Source organism: Lonchura striata, chromosome 13, assembly GCF_050655825.1.
Source record: "Lonchura striata isolate lonStrDom1 chromosome 13, ASM5065582v1, whole genome shotgun sequence".
Classification (NCBI taxonomy): domain Eukaryota; kingdom Metazoa; phylum Chordata; class Aves; order Passeriformes; family Estrildidae; genus Lonchura; species Lonchura striata.
The window spans coordinates 19088100-19100139 of NC_140715.1; the positions used below are offsets into that span (position 1 = coordinate 19088100).

At 60.4% G+C, this 12040-nt stretch overlaps 1 protein-coding gene across 13 annotated transcripts in view; it reads left to right on the plus strand.

Annotated features, from left to right (window-relative positions):
* Window positions 1-10874, plus strand: part of ABLIM3 (actin binding LIM protein family member 3) — a 49981-nt gene extending 39107 nt beyond the window's left edge. For 2 of the 13 annotated variants that reach the window (XM_085591581.1, XM_085591583.1), the window contains 11 exons: window positions 718-847; window positions 2090-2188; window positions 3510-3560; window positions 4798-4917; window positions 5162-5226; window positions 5539-5686; window positions 6434-6463; window positions 6832-6890; window positions 7552-7618; window positions 9100-9180; window positions 9417-10874. In XM_085591581.1, the coding sequence (XP_085447707.1) occupies window positions 718-847; window positions 2090-2188; window positions 3510-3560; window positions 4798-4917; window positions 5162-5226; window positions 5539-5686; window positions 6434-6463; window positions 6832-6890; window positions 7552-7618; window positions 9100-9180; window positions 9417-9706 (1140 nt within the window). In that variant the 3' untranslated portion in view covers window positions 9707-10874. Of the gene's footprint in view, window positions 1-717; window positions 848-2089; window positions 2189-3509; window positions 3561-4782; window positions 4918-5161; window positions 5227-5538; window positions 5687-6433; window positions 6464-6831; window positions 6891-7551; window positions 7619-8661; window positions 9181-9416 lie in introns of all 13 variants that reach the window. The other 11 variants (XR_014958345.1, XR_014958348.1, XR_014958347.1 and 8 more) reach the window with 9 other exon arrangements.
* Window positions 10875-12040: the final 1166 nt, after the last annotated feature.

Here is a 12040-nt window from a genome sequence, read left to right on the forward strand (position 1 = left end):
CTCGGGATGTCCCCTGGGCTGGTGGCTGTCCCAGGGTGTGGGAGATGGGGAGGGGGACTGTCCTGTCCTTCAGGCTCCACAGAGCAGGGTGACAGCCTCCCTGGCAGAACGGCCCCAGGGCGCAGCTTCTGCCCCGCAAAGAGAGCCACCAGTTGATGTCCCCCCCTCACACAGCCCCTGAATATCAGGCTGGCCCAGAGGTCTGAGGCTGTGAGGGGAGGAATATCAGGAGATGGCAAAGATCTCCAAAAGAGGCTCTTACCCCAGATGTGTTGGTTCAGCTCTCTTTATTCTGTGGTGTCCAAGGGGAGAGCGGGACAAAAGAGAATGAACAGGAATTGTCAGGGGTCTGTACAGACTTTGGACAGGGTGGGCTTCCCTGGCTCTCCCGTTGGGGCAGGAAGGAGGGTCCAGGGTGATCTGATCAGAGTCACAGGGAATGGGGAAGGGGGCACAGAGTGCCCATGAGCTCACTGTGACACCAGTAACTGGCAGCAGGTTGGAGGGAAGGGGACAACTCCAGGCACAAAAGCTCTGGCAGGACTCTGGTCCCAAACCCTGCTGGGCAGGGGGAGGCAGGGCAGGCTGGGACCCCGCCAGCCTCAGAGGACACCGCCACTGCCCAGGGTCACACTGAGCACCCCCAGACAGGGACCCCCGCCCGTGGGGCACCTCCTGGCAGCTCTAACCCCGCTCTCCACACCTTCCCCACCCCAGGACATCTACGAGAGCTTTGACACGCGGCAGAGGAGAGCCTCCAGCCCTGGCTACATCGACTCGCCCACCTACAGCCGCCAGGGCATGTCCCCCACCATCCCCAGGTCCCCCCACCATTTCTACCGCTCAGGTGAGCATTTGGGCTGCAAACTCGGCTGCCGGGTGGAGAGAGGATCCCAAAAATAGCTCTGGGATTGATGTGGTGGGGGTGGCCCATGGTGGGAGCAGTGCCCAGCTCTGCGCATCCCCTGGCTCTGCACACTCCTGTGAGCAGCAGAGAGGCCAAGGGGAATTTGGGTTGGTGCCTCTGGCAGGGTGTTGGAATTGTGGTATTGATGATTTTGAGATTGTAGAAAGTTTGTTTGTAGAAAGGTTGTTTATTTTTGCTTATTTACAACATGTTCTGCTGCCCTGCTATAGGTTTGTCTTGCAGGGCAGCGTGTGGGGCTCTGTCCTTCAGTGGGATGTTACAAACATTAAATACCAGAAACTCCCTGTGCTATATTTATAATAATGTGTTAATATTTATTATTTATGTTGAACAGTGTCTCTTTAGCTAAGTAATAGGGAAATGTTAATACTACAGTGAAATATGGAGGGTATGAAGAAGGAGAAAAAGGATAAGACAGACTTAATTTTTTCTATTTTGTTCTCTTTGGACTTTTACTTTAGAATTTTAAAATTTTCCTTTTGCACCCGTGCCACACTTAATTATTATTTATGTCAAATAGTCAGAGCTTGTAATTCATCCTGTAAGATTGAAAACTCTTTTCTATGGACAGAGATCAGAGGCAGTGTCTCTCCATCCAAAAAAAATTCCTAACCCCCTACCAAAGTCTTAGACCTTCTAAAAGAGCCAAAAAAAAAAAAAAAAGAACAGGAAAACCAAATTCTCACAGGAGGGATATGCAGGGGAGTGGGAGCTCCTTGCACACGCGTGTGCACGCACCCCGGGCACGGCGGGGAGCAGAGCGTGCCTGGGCTGTGTGTGCCGAGCCCTGGCGCTGCGGAGGAAGGGTTGGGATGCTCGGAGCCCCCGCTGCACTCTGCTCCTCACGGCCTCTGCAGCACGCTCGGCTCTGCTGGCATCACCGGGGGATGCGGGAAATGTCCCCCGCTCCATCACCGCTGCATTTAACCCCGCACCGGGGGATGCGGGAAATGTCCCCCGCTCCATCACCGCTGCATTTAACCCCGCACCGGGGGATGCGGGAAATGTCCCCCGCTCCATCCCCGCAGCACGTCCCCGTCACCCCCCTGGCACACGGGTGGCCCCGCTGCTCTAACACCGCTGCATTTAACCCCCATTTTCTTCTGCCTCTTGTTCTTCCCTCTGGGTCACTCACGGCTGCTTCTGCTCGGCCCCGCGTAGGCACCGAGAGCGGGCGCAGCTCGCCCTACTATAGCCAGTTAGATGTGAGGTCCTCCACTCCAACCTCATACCAAGCGCCCAAGCATTTCCACATCCCAGGTAGGCTCCGGGGCGCCCCGCTGCCGCCCGGGGAGCGCCGTGTCCGTGGCATGCCCGCATGTGCCGTCCCCGCTGTGTCGCATGCATAGCTCCGCCGCCTGCCCAGAGCCAGCTGGCAGCGGGACCTACCCCTGGGAGAGGCCATCCATAAACAGGACCCACGGCTTGAGCCCTCCTCCTTCTTCCCCTCCCCGTCACCACCCGGAGGTCCTTCCCAGAGCCGCCCGGAGCGTGCTCGATCCCTGCAGCATCCCTCATCTTCCTCCTCCCTGCCCTCCCCGCACTCCCCGCGCCAGGATGAGCGCCCTGCTGAGAGCCTGGCACCCCTTCCCCCGGAGCAGCGGCCGGAGCGCGTCTGCCAGAGGCGTTTCCACACCCCTCCGCTACAGATGATTATTTTATACTCCCCCTAGGGCCCGCCGCTCCCTCCCCCCAGACTCTCCCGGGCTTGCCAGATGCCTGCTCCCCTTCTGCAGGGATTGCAGGGGGCCACCAGGTAAGGGCCACCAGCACCCGCTCCCGGCCACGCAGAGCCCACGGGGACGGGGACGGAGCGGGCAGGAAGGGACAGCGGGTTGGGAAGCAGGCAGAGGTGCCCATCAGCCCTCGGCGGGGGCAGAACCCCGCACCAGCTGTTGGCAGAGCCCAACTCGGCTGGTGGCATCTCCCCAAAAGCCTGGCACCCTCCCCAAGGCATCGCTGATGCCCTGAGGACACCCAGAGGCTCCCCCAGCTCCCATCCCACCCCTGCCCATCCCATCCCTCCCGCTGCCGCTCGGTGTTTATGGATGGCCCCGTCCCTCTCCAGCTCGCTTTCCCTCCCGACTCGCTCTTTTCTCTCTCTGCTGCCCAAAGAGGCTTTGGCTGATGCTGGCTCGCCCCAGGGAGCTCGCCGGGGGTTCTCGCCGGTGCCGGCGCCCCGAGAAGGCGCCGCGGGTGCGTCGCTGTGCCCGCTGCCAGCCGTGCTGCAGCTGTGCCCGGTGCCAGCCGTGCTGCAGCTGTGCCCGGTGGCTGCAGCTGTGTCCGCTGCCAGCCGTGCTGCAGCTGTGCCCGCTGCCAGCCGTGCTGCAGCTGTGCCCGGTGGCTGCAGCTGTGCCCGCTGCCAGCCGTGCTGCATGCTGTCGCTGGGTGCCCGCTGCATGTCCTGCCACGCCGGCACCGCGCTGCCCTCCCCGGGCACCCCAGGGCGCGGAGCTGCCTCGGTGATGGAAGCGGGGCGTGGTGGCTCCGGCAGGACCCGTGTCCTGGGCGCTCTCAGCCCGCCCGCACTCACCTCCCTCTCCCTCTTCTTCCTCCCTTTTCTTCTCTCTCCTCCCACCAGCTGCTGGCGAGAGTAACATCTACAGGAAGCCGCCCATCTACAAGCGGCACGGTACGCTCTGGGTGTCCCTGGCACCCAGGGAGGGCACCCTGTGCTCAGGGGCTGGGTGGGAGGTGGGGCAGGCATCAGGGTGTGGCTGCTGGGCTTGGCTGGGATGCTCCTGCTCGGGGCAGCAGGGAGGGGGACACCTGGGGGACAGCTGTGACTTTGGGCCACGTCCCTGTTGTGAAGGATGGAGCAAAGACTGGCAGTGGCACCAGGGGTGGCCGTGGGAGGGGAAGCAAGGATTTGGTGGGATAAGGGAGTCAGAGCAGCCTCAGAAATAGGATGAAAAAAGCAATTTGCAGTTTCACATGCAAAAATGTGAATTTTTCCTCCCCCTGGAGGAAAAATCACAGCCCATCCTGGGTGGCCGATCCAGCATGAAACAGGCCTGGGGGTGTTGCAGGTTGGGGAGGGTGTTTGGTGACCTCAGTGCCTGGTGGCTCAGTGCTTGGTGGCCCTCAGTGCTTGGTGGCTCTCAGTGGGGCTGGCTTGCTCTGTCCCCACTTGCCCCGCTCCCGGAGGAACAGCAGCTCCCCCTGAGCAGTAACTGTGTCTCCTCTCTCTTTTTCCCGGCTCTCCCCTCCCTCCTGCCCAATTCCCACCGCCCGCTGCTGCTCCTGCTGCTGTAAGTACCTGCTGGGTCCCCTGGGCCTGCCGGAGGTGTGGGATGGCTCTGCCACCTCCTGTCCCTGGTGCTCCTTCCCCTGTCACTCTCCTGGCCTCTGGTGCAGCAGAACTCTCCCCTGGGCTCCCCCGTGTGCTGCCGAGGCTCTGTCCCCAGCCTGAGCACCCTGTGTGTCCCCGCCACGAGGACCAAGCCCTGCCAGAACCCCTCTGCTGCCACCTTTCCCTGGCAGAACCCAGAGAGCGCCGTCCCTGCTGGCTCTGAGCCTTCCTCCATCCCCTGCCTCACCTCCTGGGGACAGCACAGCACAGGTGGCACTGGTGGCACTGGGATGGGCACGCTGCAGGAGCCAGCACTTGTGGTGCTGTGGGCTCTCAGCCGTTTGGGTCCCTTCCCAGCCACATCAGTGACATCCCTGCTCGTCACTGTCCCCACCGCCTGCCGCAGCACCCTCGAGGAGGTGCAAAAATGATTATTGCCAGCTCTGCTGCGTGCTGGCCCAGCCACAGATCCCTGGCAGTCCTGGGGAGGGAAGAGGCTGTGCCTTGCTTTGGGGTGGATCTCTGCAGAGCCTCACCTTGGCTCTGCCCGCTCCTTTTGCAGACAACCCCTCTGCAGCCACGAAAAGCAAAACCAGCGAGGACATCGCGCAGTCATCCAAGTACAGCCCTGCCTACTCCCCAGACCCCTACTACCACTCCGAGTCGGAATACTGGTCCTTCCAAGGCTCTCCCAAAGGTAACAAATTCCCCCTGGCCTGGGAGAAAGGGAAAGCCATTCCTGCTCCAGGTTTTCTGGGAGGAAACCCTGCTTTCACTTGGCTCTGGACACAAAAGCGGGGTTGGGCCGAGATAGCTGCCAAGGTGACCCCAAAACCCAAGCAGTGTCTGGGAGCCAGCTGTCCCCACGCAGCTGGGGACTGCCTCCCCCCTGCCTGTCCCCACTTTTGTCCCCATCTGACCCCTGACGTGTGTCCCTGCAGCTCCCCGGGCCCGGAGGTTCTCGTCAGGTGGCGAGGAGGATGGGTACGACCGGGGCATGCACAAGGTGAGTGCCAGCCCTGCTGGGCACAGCCAGCACCAAACTTGGCTCTGGGGACAAGGCTCAGCCCAGCTCTGCCACCCGAGAAGGTGCCACCACCATCTCTGCTGCCCTCGGCCATCTGTCCCCTCCCGGCCAGCCCCGGCAGGGGCTCTGAAGGAGGGGGACAGCATCCCCCTGCCGAGGCACCCCCACCCCAGCACCTCAGCCTCAGGAGCTGCCCAGCCCGTGCCAGGGGATGCTGTGCCCTTCTGTGGTGTGCCAGAGAGGGCTGGGCAGGGCCAGGAAGAGTGCCAGGTGGTTTTCCCCCCCTGCCAGATCCAGAGTGGCATCGGGAGGCTGATCCTGAGGGAGGAGATGAAGGCTCGCTCCAACTCCTACGCAGACCCCTGGACACCCCCTCGCAGCTCGGCCAGCAGCAGGGAGGCCCTGCACACAGCGGGCTACGAGGGCTCCCTCAATGGCTGTAAGGCTGTCCCCCTGTCCCTCTGTCCTTCTGTCCCACCCGGCACAGCCCCAGCCCCTCGGGAAGTCTGCGGGGCGGAGAGGGAGGAATGGGAGGAGGAAAGGGCTGATGAGAGGTGCTGGGCATGGAGCTGGGCTTGGGAGGGGCTTTTCCTCTCTGGAGGACTCCATCCGTGCCCTGTGGGCCAGCTGTGGGCATTGCCCACTGGTGTCTGGGCAGCTGGAATGGCTGCAGGACACCCCGGGGACCTGGCAGCACAGCCATGCCCAGCTGCTGTCACCTGCTTTGGGCTGGCACCTCTGGGACCTCCTGGCCACCCCAGGGCTGCCTTGCTTGCCCTGCTCTTCTCACAGAGCCTCCGGGACACCCAGCCCTGCCCTGGGGCTTTGGGGGGGCACTTCAGAGCCTGGCAGCACAGATGGCACCGCCCATTCCATGCTCTGCTTCCTCACCCTGACGGAGCTGCCTGGGGATGCTCAGGGAGCCCTGTGGGGTCCTGGAAGCCCCAAGGAAGATCCGTGGGGCTGGGGATGCTCAGGGAGCCCCCTGGGGTCCTGGAAGTCCCAAGGAAGATCCGTGGGGCTGGGGATGCTCAGGGAGCCCCGTGGGGTCCTGGAAGCCCCAAGGAGGATCTGTGGGGCTGGGGATCCTCAGGGAGCCCCCTGGGGTCCTGGAAGCCCCAAGGAGGATGGGGAGGGGCAGTTGTGTGTGGCATGGGGTGCTCAGCTCCCTCTGCTCTCCTTGCAGCTCCCCGAACCCATTACCTGGCTGACAGCGGTGAGTGCTGAGCTGAGTGCCCCAGCCTGGGGGCAGAGCTGGAGGAGGTGCTGGCAGCAGGGAGGGGAGCAGGGAAAAGCCAAGAAGGAGCCCTGGAAAGGCTGGGTTAGGATAGAGCTGGAGCAGGGCAGAGAGGATGAGCTGGGGAACCGGGAGAGGAGGAGGTGCTGCTCTGTAGGGTGAGGTGGGAGGGCGGCCACGGGAAAGGGATTTTGGGGAGAGGAATGTCAGCAGGCTGGAAATGGGCTGGAGCTGGGAGGAGACAGAGCTGGGAGCACAGAGGCAGAGGGTGGCCCCGTGGGGGCTGTCCCGGGGTGTGAGGCTCATTCCTGCTTTTTCCCTGACGGCCCTCGGTGGCTTCTTTGCAGATCCCCTCATTTCTAAGTCGGCCTCCCTTCCTGCCTACAGGAGGAATGGGCTGCACAGGGTGAGTGCCTCCTGCTGCTGCCAGGCGTTCCCCAACCTCCCAGGCATTCCCCAATCTCCCAGAGTTCCCCAATCTTCCAGGAGTTCCCCAACCTCCCAAGCGTTCCCCAATTTCCCAGGTGTTCCCCAATCTTCCGGGAGTTCCCCAATTTCCCAGGAGCTCCCCAATCTCCCAGGCATTCCCAATTCTCTTCTCCCAGGAATTCCTCAATCTCCCAAGCATTCCTCCTTCTTCCAGGTGTTCCCCAATCTCCCAAGCATTCCTCCAAGCCCCCAGTGCTCCCTTTCCATCATGGGACGTCCTGTTTCCCCCTCCTCTGCATCCCTGCTGTCACTGCTGCCCTGTGCCAATCCCAAAATGATTATTAGCATTAATAATCATTATTTATTGGGTTCCAAAGTGCCCTGTCCTGGCAATTTCCAGAGGGACGCTGGTGCTGCTTTCCAGCAGAAGAGTTTTGCTTTATCTCCTGGGGGTTGTTTGGGATCAGGAGTTCTGCTCCTGCTTCCGTGTGAGCTGCTCTTGTCACTTCACCCCTCGTGCCTGGCTTTCCCTGCTGGCGGGTGGGGACGGCGGTGTCCCCCCCTGGGGACACAGAGGTGCCACCCTGGGTGTCTGGAGGAGGGGACAGCCCTCTCTGAGTGCCCCCGTCCCTCCGCAGCCTCCCAGCGCCGAGCTCTTCCACTACGACAGCACCAACGCCGTCAACTGGGGCATGCGAGGTGAGGGTGGCACCTGCGGGCACCCGGGGACAGGCTGGGGACACGCTGGGGACAGGCTGTGGGGACATGCTGGGGAAATGCTGTGGGGACAGTGCTGTGGGGCTGTGGGGACAATGCTGAGGGGACACACTGTGGGGACATGCTGAGGGGACATGCTGTGGGGCTGTGGGGATGTAGGGGACATGCTGTGGGGACACACTCTGGGGGCAATGCTGTGGGGACAATGCTGTGGGGACACGCTGTGGGTACAATGCTGTGGGGACACGCTGTGGGGACAATGCTGTGGGGCTGTGGGGACAATGCTGAGGGGACACACTGTGGGGACATGCTGAGGGGACATGCTGTGGGGCTGTGGGGATGTAGGGGACATGCTGTGGGGACACACTCTGGGGGCAATGCTGTGGGGACATGCTGTGGGGACACGCTGTGGGGACATGCTGTGGGGCTGTAGGGGACACACTGTGGGGACAATGCTGTGGGGACATGCTGTGGGGCTGTGGGGACACACTGTAGGGACAATGCTGTGGGGAAAATTCTGTGGGGACAATGCTGTGGGGACACGCTGTGGGGACACGCTGAGGGGACATGCTGTGGGGCTGTGGGGACTCGTTGTGGGGCTGTGGAGACGCTGTGAGGCTGTGGAGACACGCTGTGTGGCTGTGGGGACACACTGTGGGGTTGTGGGGACACACTGTGGGGATGTAGGGGACACACTGTGGGGACAATGCTGAGGGGATATGCTGTGGGGCTGTGATGACACGCTGTGGGGACACGCTGTGGGGACACGCTGTGGGGACACACTGTGGGGTTGTGGGGACACACTGTGGGGATGTAGGGGACATGCTATGGGGACAATGCTGAGGGGACATGCTGTGGGGCTGTGATGACACGCTGTGGGGACATGCTGTGGGGCTGCCAGCCCCCACAGGCCACTCTGAAGGGAACTGCAGGCGGATGGGGGATACAGGCAGGGTCCCCAGGCCTCGGGGGGGTGGTGGCAGCTCCTGAGGTGACAGTGATGGTGACATGTCCCTTCTGCTGTCCCACAGAGTACAAGGTAAGAGCCTCCTGCTGCGAGGAGCCACCCGCCGGAGCTGGCAGTGCCAGGGAGCATCCGTGTGCCCCCGGGCTCTTTGGGGGAAGCTTTGCCCTCTGCCTCTCCTCTCCTCCATCCTGGACCTGCCGGCCCCACGCCAGGGCTGTGTCCCTCCCTCTGCCAGGGCTGCTGGGCAGATGTGTCCCCTGGGTGAGGAGCAGAGCAGGGGGTTGTGCTGGTGCTGTCCTGCTCACGCTCGTGCCTGGCTCATCCCTGCTCTGCAGAGTGAGCAGCTGAATCTCCACGGAGGATCGGGGTCACCCCCAGAGCAGTCCCCACCTCTCCTTGTCCCAGCTGTGCCACCCAAACCCTGCTAAATACAGCAGGAGTGCCAAGTGTGCCCCGCGTGCCTTGTGGCCGCCCCAGTGTCCCTGTCCCTGTCCCCGTGCAGATTTACCCCTACGAGCTGCTCCTGGTGAAGACCAGGGGGAGGAACCAGCTGCCCAAAGACGTGGACAGGACTCGGTTGGAGGTGAGAAGAGCCTTTTTCACTGGGGACAATCAGGGCACAGCCCTGGCACGCGGTGGCCGTGGGGCACACGAGTGGCAGGGCGCTGCCACGGCTGCTCCCTGCGCAGGGGCAGGAGGGAGGCAGGTGCTCCCCTTTCTGAGGGAGCAGTGCTGGGGCTCGTGTCACCCCGTTGTCCCTGCGGGCAGGGGGTGCCCTCAGACCCCCTGGAAGGTGCCCAGCCTCCCGTTTCTCCCCAGAGACACCTGTCCCAGGAGGAATTCTACCAGATCTTCGGCATGACCATGGCCGAGTTCGACCGCCTGGCGCTGTGGAAGAGGAACGAGCTGAAGAAGCAGGCCCGGCTGTTCTAAGCGCAGTGCACTATAAATATATACATACCTATAAATATATACATAGAGAGATCTCTATATGGCAGCTCTGTATGATTCTCGGGGCTGTACGGGCCACAGGGGCCCTCCCTGCCCCCCTGAGAGTGAATTGGAGTCTTGCAGATCGTTTGGTGCTCTGTGTTTCATTTCCAGCCTGATTTCTGTGTCGATCCCTGAGTTCAGCCCACGCTTGGTGTCTGTCACTGCTGCCCCTCAGGGACACCAGGGGAGATTTTCCTGCTGCAGCCACGGTGCTTGGGGCTGGCAGAGAGCAGGATTTGGGATGGGGGCTGCACTGGGGTGTCCCATCCCCTTCTGCTCAGCTGGGGTGTTCCTCTATTTGCAGGAATAGCTAATTTCAAAAATTAGTTGAAGAAGAAGTCACAGCTGGCCTCAACGTGCACAAATGAATATTTTTCCAGGATCATGGGCTCATGTTTAAGTTGGAAGAGACCTTTGTGGCCATTGAGTCCAACCGTTAACCCAGCACTGCCCAGACCACCACTAAACCACGTCCCCAAGTGCCACATCTGCATGTCTTTCAAATTCCTTCAGGGATGGTGACTCCACCACTGCCCTGGGCAGCCTGTGACAGTGCTGGACAATCCTTCAGAGAAGAAAGTTTTCCTAATTTCCAATCTCACCCTCCCTTGGCACAACTTGAAGCCATTTCCACTTGTGCTTGTTCCACTTGATATTTGGAAGAAGAGGCTGATACCCCCTCACTAATCTTCTTTACAATTGCAGTTTAGAGGAACATTCCAGCTGGGGTGGAAAAGGCCCTGGGCACAATGGCAGGAAAATGGGATTTCACTCCAGGCTCCTTAAATCCATCCCTGCCTTGACATGGCCAGGACTGGGGGCACTTCAGGATCTGAAATGCAGAGCTTGGGGCAGGGGATGGAAGTGGTGGGGACATCAGTCCCAATCCCTCCTGGGCTGGTGGCTTTCCCTGCAAGCTTGGGTTGCTCCAGAGCCAGTTTATCCTCCCAAGAATAGCCCAGCCCTTCTTAAGTGGAACAGCCAAAGCCACCTCCTGCCTTCTGCAGTTTCCTGCTGCTCTTCAGGTTTGTCCAGGGCTGAGTATTCCAGGAGATTCCAGCTGGGAGCTGGGGGAAGGCCAGAGGAGAGGAGTGGGAAATGCAGGTGCCACCACCTGCTGAACCTCTGCTGGGTTTTCCTGAGTTCCCCATCACAGCTGCCTGACTCCCTGATGAATCCCTCTGGGAATGAAGGCAAACTCTACCTGTTTGTGTCCCAAACTCTATGGGATAACTTTTTTTTTTTTTTTCATAAAACCAATAAGTTTGTTTCCACACAAACATCTTCCCTGCTGTCTGTGGTGCTCTGCTTTCCCGTTTGCTCATCCTGCAGGATTTTCAGGCATAGAGCAGGGTTGAACTGTCCCAAAACCAGGCCAGGGACCTGTGGGGTACCTGCAGGAGCTGGGTCAGCTGTGAAGGGACAGCACAGGTTTTACCTCCACTGTGAAACCCTCCTGTCCTGGTGTCCCCATGGAGCAGATTCAGTTCCCTCCCTGCCATCCAAAACTGCCCAGTTTGTTGCCCAAAAATCCATCAGCAGGTTCCCCCTGCGGGGTTTGCCAGAGTTCAGGGCAGGAGTTTTCCCAGCAGCAGCCCCAGCCCTGGAGCTCTGTGCCAGCCAGGACAGGGCTGGGGATTGAGGTGGAGGTGACAACATCGCCCTGGGATCTGCTCATCTGCTCCAGCACAGCACTAAACGAGCAGAGTTTATTTGTAATTATTTCACTCATACAGAAAAGGGCTCTCTAAATCAAACTCAGCTGTTTGTGGCTGTAGGAATCGTCCCTCTCCAGCAGCAGCTCCAGAGAGGCAGCCTGGGGGATGTTATGAATAACAGTGATAACACAACAGCAGGATCTTTTCATTTCCAAAGTATTTTATGGGCAGTAACACAAGGACCTGCATGGCAAAGGTGGGGAAACTGAGGCAGGGCTTGGGGTTTTTTCTCTCAGAGCCGGGGCAACCTCTCTGGGGCAGCAGACACTCCAAGGGCCCCTGCTGGTGTGCCACTGCCCTGGTGGGGTGCAGGGACACCCCAGGTGTCACCAGCTGCCCTGGAAGCTGTCCCTGGCTGCTCTGCAATTCCCAAAGCAGCCTGGTAGTGTTGGCAGCCCTGGATTGAGATTCCTGCCCCAACCACAGACCCAAAGGTGATCCCAAATTGTGGAAGAACATTGGGGCTCGATCCAGAATGGAGAGACCATCAAACACCACCCCTGCAGGAGCTGGTTCCCAGCTGGGCGTGGGGGGATGAGAGGGGTGAGTTCCCTGGGCTGAAATTGCCCCAAAAAGGGGAATTTCTCCGTGCCAGCTGCTAATTTGCAGCTGATATTTTAATTATTGCTTTCCCAAGTGATAATAATTGGGTGGGTACGTGTGAAAGCTCATCACACTGCTGTCCCCACGGGGCTGAGATTCAGCCCAGACTGTCCTGGCAGTGCCACAGCC